The 23,247-nt window shown below is 35.2% G+C and overlaps 1 protein-coding gene across 1 annotated transcript in view; it reads left to right on the forward strand.

The window, feature by feature from the left end:
* LOC109090256 (interferon-induced very large GTPase 1-like) overlaps positions 1-21,502 on the forward strand; it is a 24,916-nt gene extending 3,414 nt beyond the window's left edge. Inside the window, 3 exon segments of the mRNA XM_042754713.1 lie at positions 17,076-17,704; positions 17,706-18,744; positions 18,747-21,502. Coding sequence (XP_042610647.1) covers positions 17,076-17,704; positions 17,706-18,744; positions 18,747-21,136 — 4,058 coding nt within the window. The 3' untranslated portion in view covers positions 21,137-21,502.
* The last annotated feature ends 1,745 nt before the right edge of the window (positions 21,503-23,247 follow it).

Raw genomic sequence — 23,247 nt, forward strand, 5'->3', positions numbered from 1 at the left:
GGATGTATACTGTGGTGTTTTTTTAATAGGAAAAACAAACAAAAAAAAAAGCGAGGGTTTAATTTTGCCCATCGAACTATTAAATTAAAACTAGTGCTATATTTTTCTCTGTAATACTGTGGCAAATATACACTTGTTCTGTGTTTACATCCAACTTGTTCCCCCCTTGCTCCAAGTAGTTACAGTGTAAATAGAACATTTGCGGGCTGTAAAGTGGTGCTTTGTTCCCCATCCTTGTTCCATGGTAAGTGGCTACAACAAATGCTCTGAAATGATTATTTATACAGTAGGTCATACATACAGCTTATATAGTTAACCAAATTCTTTTGAAATATAAAAAACAGTCTCAACCGAGCGTTTGGATTGAAACAATACCAGCGTTTTATATGTGTAGGTTATTTAAAAAAAGTAGCTACACAGTGTATGTTTTTGCTAAATCGCTTGCAAATATAAAATTGTTGTTAGGTCATACCACGTAATATTAGAATAGGTACCCCCTTAGTACTATAATTACAAAAAAATGTATGCTGTAAATCCTGTTTAATTATGCAGTACTTTATTCCCCAAACATTTTATTCCTTTATGTATACATACAGGTATACTATAATTACAAAAAAATGTATGCTGTAAATCCTGTTTAATTATGCAGTACGTTGCGGGTTGTAATCTTAAGTGTTACCATGAAAGTACTAATAACTTTATGCAGAAATATCAAAAGCACAAAAGTTCACTTAATTCAAATCAGTTGATGGACATCACCACAAATAACACAGAACACTTTCACTTTCTTTCTGCAATGTCAGGTGATTTTTGAGAATGCAAAACTTTTCCCCGTTCCGTCGATAAATAGATGTTTTATCAGAAAGGACAGAAAGTTTGGGTGGCAATCATAGACACCTCCAAAGATAACACAGAATGCTTTCACTTTCTTTCTTTGGCAATGTCAGGTGATTTTAAGAAAGCAAAACTTTTCCACTTCCTATAAATAGACATTTTTATCAGAGAACTCACATTTTTCAGTGTATAACTGAACTGATGACACAGAGAAGGAAAAGCGTTTCCATATGCAGTTTGTCTTTTGACTTACAAACATTTTTGTTTTTCATTTATAATTTGCTGCATAACAACACAGTTGAATTGTTGATCGCAATGTCCGCATTTAGAGAAATGAGTGAACATCTGTTGTGTGTGGTGTGGATTTTATAATTGTACATGCCATATTCAGTGAATAGTTCATTTATGAATCTTAGGGCAGGGTTCACTGATGAGTAATCTGAAATGTAATCCTAAACAAAGTTTACATTAACACCATAATTCAACATACTATTAAACCTAAATAAAAACAAATGGGTCATTCCGTAAATAATCCTAACTGGGTCATTCCGTCTAAGTGATCCTAACTGGTTTATTCTGTGTACGGGGAATAAACCAACATTTACATTTTTCATTTAGCGAGTCGATTGTCATTTAGCAGAATACGCTTTTATCTAAAAGCGTCTTACAAATGAGGACAATGGAAGCAATCAAAATCAACAAAGAGCAATTAATATGCTAGTGCTATCAGTTAGCTTATCATATTACACATAGCAATATATTTTTTAATTATATAATAAATTATTTAATAAATAAAAAGAAAACGGATAGAATAGAAAAAATAGAGCAAGCTAGAGTTAGAGGTCTTTTTTTTGTTTTTGGTATATTGTATAATGAATAAAAAGAAATGAATAGAACAGAAAAAAGAATAGAAAAGTCTAGTGTTAGTTGTTGTTTTTTTTTAAGAAAACGAGCATAGTCACAAGTAAATGAATCCAGTGTAAGTTCTAAAAGGGGCAAGCTTTATTTTTTTAACAATTATGAATTAGAAATTAGAAGAAGAGGAATGCTAGAGTTAGAGTGGTCCAATAAAGATGGAAGAGATTGCTCGGATTGAGTTGGGCAGGTTTATTCCCACCAGGAGGAAACATTTAATTTAAAAGTCTGTGAAAGTGACTTTGTGCCTCTTTGAAATGTCACAATAAAGCGACGTTCATTCACGGTTGCAGAACGATATCATAATATTATTTTAGAGTCCATTTCTTAATAAACTTTTCTTTTTGGAATGTTTATTTTCAAGGGCCTTATATCATTCAAGTCCCAGATACGGTACAGGTCAAAAGTTTGGAAACATTACTATTTTTAATGTTTTTGAAAGAAGTTTCTTCTGCTCATCAAGCCTGGATTTTATTTGATCAAAAATACAGAAAAAAATGTAATATTGTTATAATATTATTACAATTTAAAATAATTGTTTTTTAAATTTATTATACTTTAAATTATCATTTATTTCTGTGATGCAAAGCTGAATTTTTGGGATCATTATCACATGATCCTTTAGAAATCATTCTAATATGATGATTCATTATCAAAGTTGGAAACAGTTCTGCTGCTTAATATTGTTTCAGAACATGTGATCTTTTTTTTAGGATACTTTGATGAATAAAAAGTAAAAAAAAAAAAAAAAAAAGACGCTATTTTTTAAAAATATACATTTTTTTTAATAACAATATACACTACTGGTCAGTAATTTGGGGTCAGTAATTTTTTTTCTTCTTTCTTTTTTTTAATAAAATCAATACTTTTATTCAGCAAGGATGTGTTTAAATTTGATAAAAAGTGATAGTAAAAGAAAATATATTATTAGAATATATTATTAGAATTTTTTATTTTTTTTATTTTGAATAAATGCAGTTCTTTTTAACCTTTTATTCATCAAATATATCAGACAGCAGAACTGTTTCCAACACTCATAATAAATCAGAATATTAGAATGATTTCTAAATGATCATGTGATAGACTGGATGTTCCATGTGACACTGAAGGCTGGAGTAATGATGCTGAAATTCAGCTGTTGCATCACAGGAATAAATTTTTTTTTTTAATGGTATATTCAACGCAATAGAAAACTATTATTTTAAAGTTGTAATAATATTTCACAATATTACTGTTTTTTTTTCTGTATTTTTGATCAAATAAATGCAGGCTTGATGAGCGGAAGAAACTTCTTTCAAAACCATAAAAAATAGTAATGTTTCCAAACTTTTGAACCTGTACTGGATATGGGGATCTCAATGAGGCTCCATGTCCAGATTGTTGAATATTACCTAGCTGATACTTACTGTATTTAAATCTGAATGTCTGAAGAAAAAGTAATGTTTAAACTAGGAATGCATCTTGTTTCCGTCTATCAAAACAACTGTATAGGACATACCTGTTTGAGTGTTATAAATATTATTTTTCCAAACTTCCTTTTTTCCTCTAAATCAATAATTATTAATAATTTTTTTTTTAAAGCCCTGTATGTGTTTCCTAAGAAACTTTTTTTTTTTTTTTACACACATTTTTTTAACTTTTTTTTTTGCAGCTCCATGTCCAAATTGTTGTGTCAAAACCAAAATAAAAAAAGATATTGAGATCTTATTGCAGCTCCATGTCCAAATTGTTGTGTCCTACCCATTCTCAATGGTCAAAAACCAAAATTATTTTGTGTTTATCTAGTCAACACTTTTGACAATGCAAATATGCAAATAATAATAGTAACCTAGTGTTTTGGAATGTACAGTGTGACACATCAGATTATTAATGAGCAGGTTTAATTTTTAATTCTAGGTAAAGTATGAACACTGTGAAACATAAAATAAGATTACCCAGGATCTTGTTTACCTGGGGTTTAGAATTACCCAGTATTAATTATTTCAAGTATTAAAGACCTTAAATGTTTGGGGCATTATCAGTGATTCTGCCTAATATTCTGCTTTTTGGTCTAAGACTATGCTTCACATTTTATAACAATAAAAAAGAAAAATAAATTCTGTGTCCCCTCACAGAACTTAAAGAATAATTAACCCAGGTGAGGAAAATCTTGGTTTATTGAAGTGAATGCAATGTGTGGTGAAAGCAACCACGTTTCCCTATGAAGCATGGGATTTGTTTCAGACGTGTTACAATACTGCATGTTTGAAACTCTTGGTAACTTCAATAGCTGTTCAAATTAACAAAATCCCTACTTCCAATATCCCTGAAACTGATTTAAATATAGAATTTGGTGAATAGACTACAGAGAGCAAGATAATGTGCCTCAAATTGACAAAAAGAATTTGCATTTTTTAGCACTCAGACATGCATGTTTCTATGCAATTGTTTTGATATAGGGAAACAAAATACAATTCTAAATTCAACATTTTTTTTCTTCAGACATTGTTCTTTAAAGTGCCGCTATCATGCCATTTTTAAGGTTGCTAAATATTTTTTGGAGTCTCCAAAATCAGGTTTACATCCATGCAGGTCAAAAAAACACTTTTGTTTTCTCAAAAAACATTTAATTTTACCTAATTTCTAAATGATTCGTAAACAACTCTTGCGAAGCAGCTTAAAGAATCAGTCTCTTTAAACCCCTCCTTTCTGTGAGCCCTCACTGCTGTGATTGGTCAGATGGTGCAGTCCTTTGTGATTGGTCTACCATGTACTGCGCGTGTCAGAAACAAAACGGCTGTTGCCATGATGGAATGACAGCCCTGGAGACTTGTCAATACATATAAAAAGATGGTATCTATAGAGTGGTAGAATTATGATGTTACTTTGTAGGCAAAAAACTGGAAGTGAGTTAGCATTTTAGCACTTCTGGTTCCATCGTCCCAGAGTCAGTGGGTTTTTTGAATGTGTGTTTTGGTTAAATCCCCTAAAATAAGGTTCATGGTTCACACACAGCTCAAGCCACTTTCATATTTTTATTCTACGACATAAAACCCCACTCGTGATTTTTTAAAAACGGTTACGTTTCTTTAAAAAGATGGTTACTACAGGCACTGTCAGAGACATTCAACGTCATCATGCTGAAGAGTTGATCAATTTACAGTATTTTCCAATCGTAGTATATTTTATAGTACAATTAATTGTAGATTAATTGTTAATAGTTTTACGCATTTTATATTGCTGTTCGACAATGTTTTTGTTTTGTTTTTTGCCCTGAAATTCAACACAAAGTCTTCAGATGCAAGATCATCATTTTATCACTTTCCTACTGATACAGCGACTCTGGGTTCATATCATGAGTAAACTCATATTATTATTATTTGATGTAAACACCACATTTACCGGCTTAGTTATGGGGAAAGTGAAACTTTAAACGATGCATAGTGCTTAAAGCCATATTAAATTTAAATATTTACGACCACACTGGAGCTGTTAGAAAGCATATAGATTTAAGGATTTTCTAGAAAAGCAAGGATAAAATAACATTTTGTGTACGCACCCTAACAAAACAATGGCTAAAATGTGGTACTTTATTTCACTAAAATAAGTTTAATCTTACCATATCCAAAAAACTCGCTTACTCTGATGTTATTTAATAGATAGCACTAGAATTTTATTTAATAGTACGTGGAGACACGGTTAAAATAAAATATTCATATTAATCAAGAATTAATTGACTTTTAATGCACCTTATTTTGAAATGTACAGAAATATGTGCTTTCATATGTCCTTTAGTTATGATCATTTCATTTATTCACTATACTATTTATTAAAGGAAAATGCCACCGTTTTTTTCATATTCCACTATGTTCTTCTATTAAATTAGACGAGTTGATACATACCTCTCCTGGTCCTCAGTGTGAGCACTCAATCACTGTAGCGCGCGTTTTAGCATTTAGCTTAGCATAATTAATTCCTTAGGATCCAAACAGGGATGAATTTTATAAGCCACCAAACACTTCCCCTATTTTCCCTATTTAAAGACGTGACAGGAGTTAGTTACACGAGTAAGTACAGTAGGTGGCCAACCAAAATCGCCGTCACAGCGTCTACAAAGTGCATTTGCAGCTTTTGACCGCTGAGTGGCGCTTTAACCACATTATCAAACAAGCGCATCAAAGCACTTTTTTTCGCAAACCAGCCGTCAGCTTTGTCTCACCAATGTGTTACATTTGTTGGCTGCATTCGGGGAAAATGAAAGAAAAACACTGTAGTTAAAATATTTAATATTCACAGATGAAAGTTTAGTACCTCTGAAGTTATGTGCGTTTCTTAGAACGAATTCAAGCGGATAAATGTCAAGGACTTTGACACATTTAATAGGTGTGCAGTATTATTTTATATAATATGAATTATGTGTTATATTATTCAAAAGAAATTGTGGCTTTCTTTTTTTTGCATTGGAGCATTAAAAAGTGGTAGCCTATTTTAGTGAGCTAGACTACATACATGGATTTATATGCAAAATGTCAATATTCTCATATATTATAGGCCTATATTTAAAAATTCCTTTAATAAAACAAACAACATGCATTTTTGTCACACATATACTTTGTTATTCGTTACCTGTCCTTTATTTTGACAATTAAACTTCTTGGGGAAAAAGATATCTGTCTGTACACTGATTAAGAAATTGTTGCGTTTTTATAAATTCTTTCCTTTATTTTAGTAAAACGTGAGGCACTGTATACTTTCGCTCCAGTCCCATTATTTTAGGCCTAATTAAAACAAGAAACGAATAAATTCAAACCTGCACGATTTAAACTAAATCCTTGAAACTCTAAAGAATGGACTGATTAATAAAACATCCTCACGTTTAAACTCAAGTACTCTCATTATAATCAACAAAATGCACACAATGTAAAAAAGAGCTTAATTAATTGACAATGTGAGTGATTTTAAAGGGAGCCTTCTTTACTTGCTTTCATATCATTTAAGTAAAAAAATAAATAAATAAATAAATTGCAGCTGCATTTAAATGCAGGTATGTTTCAATACCTTAAAATAGTGCAAAATAGTGCAAGATTTTCGCAGCCCGTGATGCTGAGTGTGACGCGCAGCATTTATTCTTATTTGTCCACATATTTTACTTCATTACAAATCTTATTTGTTTGTTTTGGGTTAATTGCATGACAGGGAGGCGCCCTCTCGATTACTTGAATTTTTTCCTGATAACTTAAAATTGTGGTGTCTCACATACATGAGAAATATACTTACAGAAGGCTTAAAATGTCTTTTAAACGAATCAATTCAGAACGAAAGCATTGTGTAATCTGTGAAGGTTGTATTTCTCTTTAAAGGCGTGTCCATGTGGAGAGAGACAGCACTGTGAATTTCATCTTGCAGCCGACAAGAAAACATTTGTTTATTAATAAATAATAAAAATGTCTCCTTTTTTCACAATTATAAGGCTACATCTGCCTGTGCTTTGTGGCAAACTTAATGCATGTGCTTGAGCGCGGATTAAGGCTCATTATGGATTATAGATGTAAATTTAATTTAAACCTGCGATTAGTTGAATAATGACACAAATGAACGACTAGTAACTAGAAAAATCTTACGTGGGGGCAGACCTATTAAATACCCTCCAGGTTGTTGGGATTGCGCTGACTATAGTGTATGATGCGTGGTTTGTGAGTGGTAGTAATAGTGGGGATATGGAAACACATAGTAAGAGATGGTCATAAAAACTCAAACAGAACTGAAGCAAAGTGTAGAAAAGCGGACAAATCAAAGTGATACTTATGTCTCTTGCCTGTGTCCCTGCCCGGTGGAGTCGGTTTAAATAAATGACATGCCAGTCAGATGGCTTGTGGAAAGGTGCAGATCTTCTGCTGGCAGTCAAAAATCTAGCTATGCCAGACTAAAGACCCATTCACACCAAGAACAAAACTATAAAGATCAAGTTTTAGAAATAATGTTAAATTTCAGAGAATAGCAGAGACCACATCACAACTAACTGTGGCAAAACAGAGAAACTCTATTATTGGAATCATGTTAAAACACTGAAGAAAATGCTGAAGGGTCATTCCACGAAATTGGTGTCTTTTTCACTTGGATTTTTTCTTTTAATAAAATAAGTTTAATCAACATTTTTTAAATATCCATGAAATTAAGACACCTAAAAATGACAAGAAATTGTATTGTACCATCTCAGGCTATGTAATTATTTTTATGACTATTTTTGTACCTCATGTTTTGGTCTTTTTGTCAGCCCTGTTACCAACACAAGTGTTACACAATACTACACTCACCTAAAGGATTATTAGGAACACCATACTAATACTGTGTTTGACCCCCTTTCGCCTTCAGAACTGCCTTAATTCTACGTGGCATTGATTCAACAAGGTGCTGAAAGCATTCTTTAGAAATGTTGGCCCATATTGATAGGATAGCATCTTGCAGTTGATGGAGATTTGTGGGATGCACATCCAGAGCACGAAGCTCCCGTTCCACCCCATCACCAAAGATGCTCTATTGGGTTGAGATCTGGTGACTGTGGGGGCCATTTTAGTACAGTGAACTCATTGTCGTGTTCAAGAAACCAATTTGAAATAATTCGAGCTTTGTGACATGGTGCATTATCCTGCTGGAAGTAGCCATCAGAGGATGGGTACATGGTGGTCTTAAAGGGATGGGACATGGTCAGAAACACTGCTCAGGTAGGCCGTGGCATTTAAATTATGCCCAATTGGCACCAAGGGGCCTAAAGTGTGCCAAGAAAACATCACCCACACCATTACACCACCACCATCAGCCTGCACAGTGGTAACAAGGCATGATGGATCCATGTTTCTCATTCTGTTTACGCCAAATGCTGACTCTACCATCTGAATATCTCAACAGAAATCGAGACTCATCAGACCAGGCAACATTTTTCCAGTCTTCAACTGTCCAATTTTGGTGAGCTCGTGCAAATTGTAGCCTCTTTTTCCTATTTATAGTGGAGATGAGTGGTACCCGGTGGGGTCTTCTGCTGTTGTAGCCCATCCACCTCAAAGTTGTGCGTGTTGTGGCTTCACAAATGCTTTGCTGCATACCTCGGTTGTAACAAATGGTTATTTCAGTCAAAGTTGCTCTTCTATCAGCTTGAATCAGTCGGCCCGTTCTCCTCTGACCTCTAACATCAAACAAGGCATTTTCACCCCACAGGACTGCCGCATACTGGATGCTTTTCCCCTTTTCACACCATTCTTTGTAAACCCTAGAAATGGTTGTGCGTGAAAATCCCAGTAACTGAGCAGACTGTGAAATACTCAGACCGGCCCGTCTGGCACCAACAACCAAGCCACGCTCAAAATTGCTTAAATCACCTTTCTTTCCCATTCTGACATTCAGTTTGGAGTTCAGGAGATTGTATTGACCAGGACCACACCCTAAATGTATTGAAGCAACTGCCATGTGATTGGTTGATTAGATAATTGCATTAATGAGAAATTGAACAGGTGTTCCTAATAATCCTTTAGGTGAGTGTGTAGTTTAATTAGAACTATGTGATAAGTCTTCACATCTATCTGGTTCAATTATTAGGCAAGGAAGATGATCAGATCTTGGTCTTCTGTGTCCCCTCACAGAACTTAAAGTAAACTGATCTGGTTCAATTATTAGGCAAGGAAGATGATCAGATCTTGGTCTTTGTGTGATCGTCTGAATCCAGACCAAGTTCTTGATGCTGAAATTTGATTTCACTTTCTTGAACATTGCAAAACTGGGGTGAATGTCTGCAGTCACCTTGCTGCTCTTGTCTGTAAATGAATGTACATGGATGCATTATTGAAAATAAGTTATGGGGAAAAAAAAGAAACTGATCATCCTATCCTGATCATTAACAACAACAATAGTAATAGTAACAATACCAACAATACTAACTAAAAATTAACTAATGCCACTGAATGATATAGGCATTAGCTCAATAATATACATAGGGTGACCTTTAAAATGTTTGAATTTTACACAAACAATTTTTACATTTTTAAAAACAGGGTGACACAAACTATGTCATCCCTGTTATCCACGGCAAAACCTGTTACTCTAAAAAGCAACAGGTTGACAGTAACAGGCTTGATGATTTCAAACAAATTTGCTAATTGTTAGCTAATAGTCAAGTTCACAAAAGCACATGTTGTAAACTTTGAAAGGGTGTTACTTGTATATATTGATTATATTAAATGTAATAATTGTTAAAAGTTTTTAAATGGTAACAGTATTGACATTGCATGACAGTATTGACATTACTTGGCCCATGTTAACCCCTATAATTCTACCACTCTCACCATGTTTGACACAGCTGAAGACAGAGTTTACAGCAAGCTTAAAAGCCCTTGCAGTGCATCCATCTAAGATCTGTATAATAACATTGGCCTTGGACAACAGGGCTTATTAAGTGGCCGGCCAGTGAATGTGTGACTTGCAAGCACTGTCAGTCAGTGTTTCCTGTCTTGAGTTTGGGCCTAGCGACTGTAAAGTATTCCTCAAACCGAGGCACGGCTACGTGCCAAAAGTGCTCTGCACTTTGCAAAGGTGGACAAAGTACACAACTCCATTACTTGAAAGACAGTTTTTTACTTAAGAAATAGTACAGAAATACTTACTTTTAAAAGTACTTAAGTTCCAAAAGTAAATTTCCTTTTTTTAAAATTTTGCACTGTTTTATTATTGTTGTGTATGTAAGACTTGCAATACCTCTGAAGCAACTTATAATAGATTACACCTACTGAACACACTGACTAGCTTGTAGTATCTTTGGAATAAAGAGGTTTTAGAATGTTAAAAAAACAAAAAACAAATTACATCCCTTCCCCCGACCCTCACAAAAGTAGCATGTAAGTGATCTCAGGCTGCGTTTAGACATGGCATTAACATGCCAGCATCAGATCGTCAGTCAGTCAATCAGAACACAGTGCATTTACACTTATCTTTTCAATATGTTTGTGGACAACATCCAGATACAGGTTGCATGTTAATGCCAAGTGTAAACGCAACCTCACACAGCTCTGGCAGTGTGTGCACACATCTGTGAACGTCTTTGCAGTGCTGCTTCAAGTCAAACACCTGTTGTGTTTTGTTAAAAGACACAACAGTTCTTCTGTGGCTTTATACAGTTCTGCCTCAATACAAAAAACTTTCATTTACACAAAAAAGAAAAAAAAAGACTATATTGTGTCTTTTAGCACAATATATACTTCTCATTATTGAATTGTCTCAAACAAATATGTGTTGAATATATACCACAATATTAATTTCTTATTAATGAATTAATCACATTTGCCCTGTTCAGGCCCTTAGAATGTGTGGTATAAGCACTCTGGTCTGTTCAGATACTCAGAGCAGCTCTTTGTATGCTATGCAGCAGAGACCTCGCTGATCTTGCTGGATAGTGAATGGTATAGCCTTGGCTTACACCTCAGTAGGCTTGCAGTGCCCTATAGGTGTGAGGAGGAAGCTTCATCCCGCAGTTGCTTATAGCACGGTGCTATTGGAATGCGTTCCCTATAGCATTAAGCAACACAAAGGGAGAGGCCGTTCAATAGGGAACAATCTGGTTACTAACATAACCTCGTTTACCTGAGATAAGTTAATGAGCATTGCATAAGTTGCAGTGATATAAACCTGCACGCGAATCGATGACTGTTGCTTCAGTCGAAAGATTCTGATGAAATGGCAACGTTTGACATTGAGCCGACTTGTATAGCGATTGCTCCTCCCCTTTTGTTGGGTGACAGTGCCATTGGTTTGTGCAACTACACAAAAGTGAACAAATCAGGCTTCAGTAACAGAGTAAACAGGAGTTTCACCATAGTGTCAAGTGACACAACACTCGTTTTCCTCTCAGGGAATCAAGGTTACGAGGTTGTGCTTTCCTTATAGTCATTTTTATAGTTATCATCTTTGGTGTGAATAGGCCTTAAAGGGCATATTCCAGGTTAGAGACCCCAGTTAGTCAATGTATAGAAAAAATAATGTAGGAACTAGATTTTTCTTTCAAATATACTTTACAATATGCCATTAAGGCTTTTGGAGTCATTTTTTGTGAGAGAATTTTACTTCTGTATCTGAAAATTGCCAAAGCCGGAAGTGACACATGAGAGGGAGATTGGTCAGTGTAAACAATAGAAAAACAATCGATCGCAATGACAGTTCGGAAGCTGTGGAAAATTTTTTATGTTTTTTACACTCGTATGACGGAACACAGATCAATTATGAGCCTGCTATGCGGCCAAGAGAGCAGGGACAGGCCAGGATTAAACAGAACAACGATCAGAGAAGACAAATTAAGTTGTGTGAGGAGAACAAGGCAGATGTCTTGCTGAGAGACCAGTGTTAGCTTACAGATGTACACACGTTAGCTAACGATATGTCATCAGGCAATAGCAAAGCTAGCATTGGTCATCTATGAGTACTGATAACAGAAACGAATAAGCGTGTCACACTTGTTAATATCCAACACTAATGTTACATGATATATAGCTGGGTTCCTCAAATCTTGCCCTGGAGGGCCAATGCGATACAGACTTTAGCTCCAGTCCTGATCAAACTCTCCCTACCTGTGATTTCTCTAATGATCCTGAAGACACTGATTAGGGTTAGAGCTAAACTCTGCAGAAAAGTGGATCCTGTGGGCCAGATCTGTGGATCCCTGATATAGAGGTTTCTCAACACCACAGGAGAGAGAGAGAAACATGTTTTTGTTTCATTATGTGCTTGTGTGGGAAAAGCGTCTGACTGCACCCAGGCTTTGAGGCATGCCAATGTAAAAAAAAAATTATGGTTTCAAATTAAAATAATTTGTTACCTCGCTGACTAAAAAAAATCTCAGTTGTAACTCAACATTAAATAACGTCAAGTTGATTAAACTTAATATTTTTAGTCAGCGAGGTAACAAATTATTTTATGTTTGAAACAATTATTATTATTTTTTTTTTTACAGTCCAAGGCAAGTTTATTTATATAGCACATTTCGTACACATTGGCAAGGCAAGGCAAGTTTATTTATATAGCACATTTCGTACACAATGGTTATTCAAAGTGCTTTACATAAAAGAAAGTAAAATAATCATTGAAGAAAAATAATTTAAAAAACAAACAAACAAAAACAAGCAATTTTAAAACTTTGAAAATGATTAAAAAATTTACTTATTTAAAATGAATTTTAAAACAGTTAAACAATAGAAAATGATTTTACATAAAATACAGTGAATACGTAAGATACAATGGAATCAGTTCGGACATCACACAGTGCTCATTCAATAAATGCACAGCTAAACAGATGAGTTTTGAGACTAGATTTAAATGTGACTAATGTTTAAGCACATCTGATCTCTTCTGGAAGCTGATTCCAACTGCGGGCGGCATAATAACTAAAAGCAGACTCCCCTTGTTTTGTGTGAAACCTTGGTATTACTAACTGACTCGATCCTACTGATCTGAGTGCTCTGTTAGGTTTATATTCAGTGAACATATCTGCAATATATTTTGGTCCTAGGTCATTGAGTGATTCATAAACAAGTAAAAGTACTTTTTATAAAATCAATCCTACATGTAACTGGAAGCCAGTGTAAGGGTCTGAGGACTGGTTGATATGCTCAGATTTTCTGGTTCTAGTCAGAATTCTGGCAGCAGCTGCAGCTGTCTAATGGTCTTCTTGGGAAGGCCAGTGAGGAGACCATTACAATAGTCCCACCTGCTGGTGATAAAGGCATGAACAAGTTTCTCCAAGCCTTGACTGGAAACAAAACATCTAATTCTTGCAATTTTTTTTAGATGATAGTATGCTAATTTAGTTACTGCTTTGATATGACTACTGAAACTAAGGTCTGTCTCCAGAATCACACCAAGACTCCTGACTTGATTTTTTAGCTGTTAGACCCCTAGAGTCAAGGTATGCATTCACCTTCAGAACTTCATCTTTGTTTCCTAATGCAATGACTTTTTTCTTGTTTAACTGAAGAAAGTTCTGGCACATCCAGCTGTTAATTTCATTAATGCATTGGCAGAGGGAGTCAATGGGGCTGTAGTCATTTGGCGATAAGGCTAGGTAAATCTGGTTATCATCAGCATAGCTGTGAAAGGCAATTTGGTTCTTTCTCATTATTTGACTTAGTGGGAGCATATACAGACTAAACAAGAGCGGTGCAAGAATTGAGCCTTGTGGGACTCCACATGTCATGGACGTCCACTTAGACTTATGTTTTCTTATTATATTATTAAGACTATTGCAACGCTCTCTTGACCTGAACCATTTGAGTACCATCCCAGTAAGCCCGACCCAGTTTTCCAGTCTCTGTAGTACTATGTTATGATCAACAGTGTCAAACGCAGCACTGAGATCTAGTAATACCAGAACTGATATTTTGCCAGAATCAGAATTTAAGCGAATTTCATTTATTATCTTAATGAGCGCTGTCTCTGTGCTGTGATGCGGTCGGAAACCAGATTGAAAATTGTCCAGGTATCCATTTGAGTTTAAGTTTTTGGTCAGCTGATTAAGAACTACCTTTTCTATAATTCTGCCTATAAAAGGAAGATTAGATATTGGTCTATAATTGCTCAAAATGGTGTTATCAAGATTGCTCTTTTTCAGGAGGGGCGTAACAACTGCAGTTTTCAGGGAGTTTGGAAATGTCCCAAGAAAGAAGTGAGGCGTTCCAGCAGACAATCTGCTTCTAAACAGTTAAGCCCCTGGAGCATGGACCTCTCCAGGCCAGCAGACACATGTATGTGTAGGAAAGAGATTATTTATTATTCTGAGCTGAACACTTGTATGTATAAATACAAATTAAAGATTTGAATATTAAAAACATCTGAATAATTAGTTTTTTCAATAACAAGTTGCCTATACTTAGGTCACAACAAGTAACATTTTTAAATGTCATCTTGCAATACCTCACTGACAAGACGGAAAATGTCATGCCCCTTACCATAGCTGCCTGCCAGCTTCAGTGTATTGCATAAAAGTCAAATCAATTTGAGCTCTATTTAAAGCCTGATAAAACTCTAAGTTCGTCTGTCTTAGGAAAGCTAACACTCACTGTTTTCTCTAGTGCATCTTAACCAGGTTTCGACCCATTCGTCGATCTTTGTGATATCACAAATCCCGGAAAATATGCGTTGTAGTCCAAATGAGCCGTTCATTGTAGTTTTTGAAAAGTGATTTCTGTTAAATAAAATATCTCCTTTTGAATTGTACTCAGATCTTTTAAACTCAAAAAACAACATTAAAGACCAAACAAAAACATTAAAAACTAAAAAAATTAGCATAATACCACCCCTTTAAACGCACAGAGGCTCGGAGGCTGTGTTAGGAAACCCGTGGACTGGATGTCCGGACAGGCTGGAGTTTGTGCAACCTCCACAAACACAATAATTTATCATGACAATGTTAAATTGAAACTACCGAACACACACTGACTCATGCTCACTGAATACCAACAGAGTGCGGCACACGACTCCCTTTCATGATGTCATATGACACGATGTTGAAAACAAGGTTTTTGAGAACTGTAAAGGAAACCATATTTTTTTCTTCTAAATTTGTGCCCTCAGGTCTTGTAAAACATTTTCAAATCCTGCATTAACAGTTCATATGCTATTTTCATACAAGGTTATATATTCATTTGAAAAAAAAAATGTTTTAACCTGAAATATGCACTTTAACAGTCCGTCTCAAACAGCTCCCTAGTTCAGTAGTAGGTCTGGGAGTTGGCCATTTCTAGAGCTGTATTATTTCCCAGTGTATTGAACTTTGGCTCCCTAAAAAGTTTTTTTTTATTCAATTTTGAGCTAACAAAAATTGGCAACTTTGGGACAGTTACAATAGGGAAGGCAAGTTTATATTAAAGTTTATATTTATATTAAACCTATAGAGTTTGGTTCCAAAACACAATAAATAAATTTTGATCAATTTGAGTAAAAAATGTGTTTTCTTTACCAAGAAAGTGGCAAGATGAAAACCACTATTTTCTGTTTCAAAGTTTCACATAGCATCTTTAGGTTATAATAACAAAGAAAAAAAAAATATATATTAAAATTTAAAAATATATAATAAAAAATTTTTTTTTTTTCCCAAAATGCAATAAATCCATCATGACACATTTATTTATTTATTTATTTTTCATTGAATGAATATAAAAGTTATTTTTTCATATTGAAACTGTTGAAAAATACACAAAGTAAGTTGATCCACATATGACAGCCTCTAAACTTGGTCAATACTAATCTTATATACAGGCACTGGACTAAAAATACATTCATTAGTCATCACTCCCAAAAGAATTCAACGGGTCATCTTGTTAATGCTATAAATTAATTACAACAATAAAAGAAAATTTCATCATGAAACATACATGAACAACATCACATTAGACCTCAGAAATTCCAAAAGTGCATTCATCTTTGCCATGTTACAATCAATTAGTTGACTAGTGCTATAAGCTGTATTAACAAAAACATTAAGGGCATTAATAAAAACACTTACACTGACAAGCTACGCAATACTGCGTTCATAATCGAATGCAACTCATCTGCAATTATGAACGCGATATTGCATAACTTGTCAGTGATGTATGGCTCTGTGTATTAAATGCCGCTCCATCTGAAAGCATGGGATGGAGATTTATCACAGAACTGGCTTTTCTTACGAGATGTCACATGCAATTTATCATGCAGCCCTTCTTTAATGATCACAAAGTACAAAGTAGATGAGAAAAACTAGAATGCTGTGTGTATTCAGAGCGCCGCCATTAATGTCTAGAGTGCGTGGAATGATGCGCTGTGCTTGTTTGAGCGGATATATTGTATTCTGCAAAGAAAGGAGATTGGCATTTGTCGCGGTTTGGAAAAAAAAGGGAGAAAATATGACAGAATAACTCGGCGGATATCGTATTTTGCGTAAAATTAAAAATGGACTTTTCAATACCGTCCAGATACTATACGGATTTTGGCAGACACTCAATTTTTTTAAATACCATTTATTGCGTTTTGGAACCAAACTCTTCATATCATTTATGTAGACTGTAACAGCTGAAAAAAATCTTTATTTATTTTTCATCAGGGAAAATAAAGGACATTGGAACTGCAGGAATCAGTACAGATTAACACCTACAGAAGAATAAAGATTTAAAAATGAATAATATATTCCACAAACTCCATGTTGAAGGCAAGCACCTCAATAAACTCGGAGCTGCAGATGTTCTTCAGATAACTGAACATTCATTACAGTCCCATGAGTTTTATTCTGAAGAGGAGCCAATTCAGACTTTCATACAAAAACTACTGATGATGAACTACAGAGCAAGATACATTAAAACTAAAGAGTCCAACGAAAAGGATCAAACAACAACAAACAGACAACGACTTATCTGAAGAAGAGAGTGATATTTTTGATGATTTTTTCGAAAACATCTCTACGTCAGACAAAGCATCAAGTCAGTCTGATCCTGTTCACCCAATGGATGTTCAGATGGCCATGTTTCATTGTGCTGATGGTTTCCTGAAGCAGCTGATGACTAAACTGTCCCAATGTCAGTACGCTCTGCCTCTGCTTGTTCCTGATCCATTCACAAAACAGATTGAGTTTCCTCTCTGGACATTCAGACAAATCAGCAAGAGCTGGAAGATGAGAAACAACAATGAAATCATCAGTCAAACCCAGCCGATCTACAAGGCAAAGACTCCAATGGTGTGTTTCTTCAGGTTTGGCTCTGTGTCTTCATCCAAGTCTCAGCTGATGAACAGTCTGATAAATGAGAAACACAACACGTTCTTCCACAGGAACTGCCCAGGCAGCAGCAGAACCAGAGTCCTGATGGATGGGTGGGAGATCGCCTGGTACTGTCCATCTGGATCATATGATGATAAATTCACTGACTGTGTTGCATTCTGTAATCTACACGGTGATGCAGGAGACCATGAGAAACAAGCTGCAGATCCTCACTGAAATGGCCTCAGTCAATGTTGTTCTTCTAGCACAAATGGACAGGAATTACAAACATGCAGCAAAGATCCAAAACCTGTACAAAGACAGAAAGCCACTCATTAGTCTTTTAGATGATGAGTCTTCTGTAATTAAGATAAAGAAAGGGAAATTCAAAATTGGTCTGAAATGCAAAAGTCAGTCAGATGTATCTGAAGAACTCAGAAAAGTTATAAATGCTTGTCTCTTAGAATTGTCTTCCACTTTCAGACTTAAAGATGTATCCCAACACTCAGATATCAGAGTAGATGAAGAAGATGATGAAGACTGCAGGAGAGGAAGAGAAGCAGCAAAGCAGATGATGAGTTTGCTAAAGAAGAAAGAGCTGAGAAACATCAAAGAATCATTTCTGCCTCATCAGGGGAAACTGTGGCATCAGTGGTGTCAGAACAACAAAGAACTACATCGTCCTCAAGGAGAAAAGATTGAAATGGAAATAAGTAGAAAAAAAACACAAATGAATAAAATCCGTGAACAGCAGCATGAATTTGACATCAGTGATTTCATCATGCGCTTAATTAAACAAATGTGCTCACATTATAAACTTGAGACGATGTTTTTTCTCAAATGGCTCAGAATTTTCCTGGATGAGCATACATCAGCTGATCTTTCTGCTCTACACCACAAGTATCATGAAAAATGGTCAACAGTCTTACAACTGAAAGAGAAACATAAGTCAGAACAACTTAAAATGGAACAAACTGAACTTGGGACAATATCTGAGGAACTTCAGGCTGCAACCTTTGGTTTGGAGCACATCATGAGGGAGATCGGACAAATCTATGAATCATGTTCATCAGTGAAGAAGAACAAGAAAGACCTGAAAGACTTCTCTTCTCTCCCAAATCTTGCAGCAGAGATGATGATCTCTGGATTTCCACTGGAGCTGATGGATGGAGATGCTGCTCATGTTCCTCTGATCTGGATCTCTGCTGTTCTAGATCAACTCATCCAGAAACTGGGAGACCAGCGAGTCTTTGTGCTGTCAGGGTAGGGATCCAGAGCTCTGGGAAATCCACCTTGCTGAATGCCATGTTTGGACTACAGTTTGCCGTCAGTGCTGGCAGATGCACCAGAGGAGCTTTCATGCAGCTAATCGGAGTCTCAGATGAGATGAAAACACAGATGAACTTTGACTATATTCTAGTTGTTGATACTGAGGGGCTTCGTGCTTCGGAACTGGCTGGAAGATCAACAAGACATCATGACAATGAATTTGCCACATTTGTTGTTGGTATTGCAAATCTGACATTGATCAATATCTTTGGATGAGAAAACACAGCTGAGATGCAGGACATTCTTCAGATTGTTGTTCAGGCCTTCATGAGGATGAAGAAGGTCAGACTGAATCCCAGCTGTGTGTTTGTGCATCAGAACGTTTCAGATGTTGCAGCTAGAGAAAAAAACATGGAGGCAAGAAGACAACTGCTGGAGAAATTAGATGAGATGACAAAACTCGCTGCTAAAGAGGAAGGCTGTGATGCAGAATGTTTCAGCGATGTCATTAAATTTGATGTTCAGAATGATGTGAAGTATTTCGCTCAGCTCTGGGAGGGAAACCCACCAATGTCACCACCAAACCCAAACTACTGTGAAAACATTCAAGAACTGAAGAAATGTATTAAGTCTCATGCCTCAAAATCATATAGAATGCTGCTGAAAGACTTCAAAATTCATATTAAAGATCTCTGGGAGGCTTTACTTAATGAAAAATTTGTCTTCAGTTTCAGAAACTCTCTGGAGATTTCAGTCTATAGGAAACTGGAGACTGAATTCAGCAAGTGGTCCTGGAGTCTTCAAAATTCCATGCTTAAAATTGAGAATAAACTACACAACAAAATAGAAAATGAAGCAATTCATGAAATTGAGGAAACTTATCTTCAAAGAGAACTGAAGAAGACAAGTGAAGAAGTGGAAAAATCAATGTCAGAGTTCTTTGAGAAAGACACATATGCAGAAATACTGATTCAGTGGAAAACATCCTTTGAAACCAAAATCAAAGAGCTTGAGAAAAAAATTGTGAGGGAAACAAAGAAAAAAATGAATGAGATTCTTCATCAAGAGACCTTAAAAAACAATGATCAGAGTACACATCATGAAAACACTCTCATTGAAAAGAGCAAAGAACTTGCCTTAAAGCTCAAAGACAAAGCAAAGGATGAAGAAACTCTGAAGAACGAGTTTAATTTGTTTTGGAAAATTAACATGAAGATCATCAGTGACACTCCAGCAATCAGAGACATTGACGTAATGAACATGATAGAAATCCTCAGTGACAAAAAAGATGAGTACTATAGTATTTTCCAGAAATACTGTCATGGAGCAACATCAGCTGCTATTTTAGGTCAGATCATCTGTCAGAAACTTAAGGAGCCCATTGTGCAGAGTGTCTACAAGAACACAGCTAGAGATCTGACAGATGAAATGAGATCAAACTGTGAATCACTGAATGGAAGCAGATCAAATCTGGAGAAACACATCCTGAAGACACTGGCAGAAGAGGAGGATTTTGACAAATCCATGGATTCCATTAATTATCCTAGAAATCATTTCAAAAGTTTCATCAGAGATGAAGTCAGTCGGTACATCACTGATCAGTTCAGTGTCAGTGTTTTACCCAAGATGGAAGAGAACATTAAATGCCTGCAGCAGAAGATCATGAAAGCAGCACATGATTCTACTGAACATGTTCAACTCAACAGGGGAGATGTTAGTTTGTGGTTGAAGAGTTTCACACAGCAGCTTTCAGATCAGTTGATCTTTTCTGTAAAAAACCTCAGTGGATTGAAACATGATGATGTTGATGATGTCAACCTTCTAGAAGATGTGATCAGAAAAGAACTTCCTGTTAAAATATCTGACATCAGAAGCAGATTTAACACAAAGACTTTTCCAGTAAAGCTGGACTTTAAATTCAGACCAGATGAGCTTCTGATTGATCACCTCTGTCAGTGCTGTTGGGTTCAATGTCCGTTCTGTAAAGCCATCTGCACCAACACCATAGAAAATCATGATGGAGATCACAGTGTTGCTATTCATCGTAATAATGGATTGAATGGGTGGTTTTACAGAAAAACAACAAACTTGAGTATTAACATCTGCACATCATCAGTAGCAAGTGATGGAAATTTTTATCCCAGTCACTCTGATGATAAAGTCCCTTGGAGAGAATACAGAAGAGCAGGAGGAGTTTATGCAGACTGGAGCATCACCCCTGACCTCTCCGAACTGCCTTACTGGAAGTGGTTTGTGTGCAGATTCCAGAAAGATCTTGAAAAATACTACAATAAAACATTTGAAGGGAGTGGTAAGATCCCAGACAACTGGAGAACATACTCAAAACATGAAGCTGTTGAGACTTTGGAAAAATACATTTAATTAAACAGAAATGTTTCTGCCTTGTCTATGATTCACAGTTTGAAATGAGTTCCTTATTTTCAGTTTAGTGGTTCTGAAATCCACTTAATTTCAAGTAAATTTAAGGTAAAGTGATTGAAAGTAAATTAAGTATTTCAATAGCCTGAAATGTTTCTTTATATCAGTATATGTGATTTGTCCTCTATAGACAATGTCTAATTTTGACAAAATACTCTTTTTAAAAAGTTGGATTCCAGAATTGTAACCAAGAAAACTAAAATGTGTATCTCTGTAGTAGTTTATTTGCAACAAAATGGTAGATCAATATGGGATATTTCCAGAAATAAGTTAATTTCTTTACAAAAATACAGTTTTATTGAATATTAACTGTGTGGATATGAATTATTGAAGTCTCAAGTCTCTGCACATATATGAATATGTTTGCTTGTGGAAATGTACTTTTGAGTCAAGTCACCTTGATTTCTATAGAACTTTATAGAATAAACATTATACAATACACAATACAAACAATAAAATTGTTTTAGAATCAGGATCAGGATCATAGAGATAAAAAGGAGTTGGCCATTAATAAGGAGCTAACCCTTTAATGGTTTTAAAAGTAACCATTAATAGTCAGCCAATGCAGTGTTACAGAGAGTATGTTGTAGTTTAGATATATTTTTAGGATGGAAAAGTGCATTCCCTTAAGAAAAATATGTTTATTCAGTTGTGCTATTAGTATACTACATTTAACTACAATAAAAAAAGCATACTTTCACATTCTACCTTTAATGTACTACTTAGAAATATACTTTATGTATTTCTCAAAAATATACTTTGCATTTAAGTAAAATACTTTGCATTTAAGTAAAATAAATTGCACTTAGGTATACTTGACTTATATTGACAGTATATTTGGCATATATTTGCAGTCTATCATTTGATCAAAATATACTTAAAAAGTGTAATTAAGTATTGTACATATATTTGGCTTGTAGTCAGAGCTGGGTAATAACTGATTACATAATCAGATTCCAAAAATTAAGTACTTATAATTAGATTAAATTACATTTTAAAATTCTTGTAATCAGACTACAGTTTTTTAATGATTACATAATTACAAACTATTCACATTAGGGATGTACGGATCTAGTCGACTGAACGGTACAGTTAATACTAGTCGACACTGAAAACAACAGTCGATTACACGACAGAAAAAAAAAAAAAACATGATTATCATTAAAATTACCATCATTTTATGTTACCATCAAATTACCATTGCTACATTTAAAACATTTTAAATAACAAGTTAAAATTAAACATTTGAAAAATAATACATTATTTTTAAAACTGTATCTGGGCATAACTACATTTTTACCTCATGCCTTGCATGAGTTTTCTTCGTGTCAGTTGTGGCGAGCTCAATCATGACCACGAAAAAGACGAGCATGGTGTGGGTTTATTTTGAATTAGAAGGAAACTGAAAAGTTTTGTGTAAACTGTGTAATGTCAAATTGGCTTACAATAACGTTACTGGAGTGATGCGTAATCATATTCATTACAGGCACGTAGGCGTTAGCTTAGAGACTAGTCAAAGTCAGCTAATGTCAATCACGTCATTCACTACATCCCGCCGCCGCAGCGATCCCGTCCGCACCTTCTATTCCTCTAACGAAGACCTACTTCGGTGGTGGTGCGGGATGTCCAGGCACTTTCCGAAATTCTGTTGGCTTGCTTTTTTTTTAATCTCTGCATGCGCGACTTCCGGCAGAGCGCATTTTTTCAAGTGCCGGAATTGTTAATCGCCTCAGGTCCTGTCTTTCTTTTTGTTCGTTTTGTTTTTAGATGATATAGCCTACATGATGAAGTATGTTTTTAAAAAGCTGTTTTAATGCTATTCCTTGATAAAAATTTCCTGTTGTTTTTGACTTGTGTTTTAACTGAAAGGAGTGAAATTATTTCCTTATGAAATTTCCTTATTGTATTTAATAATTAAGACAATAAAAAAACTTGACTCCTTACCTATGCATAACTTGTGCAATGTAATAACGACATGATTTACAGCTGTTGCACATTTCGTAATATCATTATAGCATTTTATTTTAAAAATGGTCCGCTTCATTGTGTTAAGT

Source organism: Cyprinus carpio, unplaced genomic scaffold (assembly GCF_018340385.1).
Source record: "Cyprinus carpio isolate SPL01 unplaced genomic scaffold, ASM1834038v1 S000006585, whole genome shotgun sequence".
In the NCBI taxonomy this organism is placed as follows: domain Eukaryota; kingdom Metazoa; phylum Chordata; class Actinopteri; order Cypriniformes; family Cyprinidae; genus Cyprinus; species Cyprinus carpio.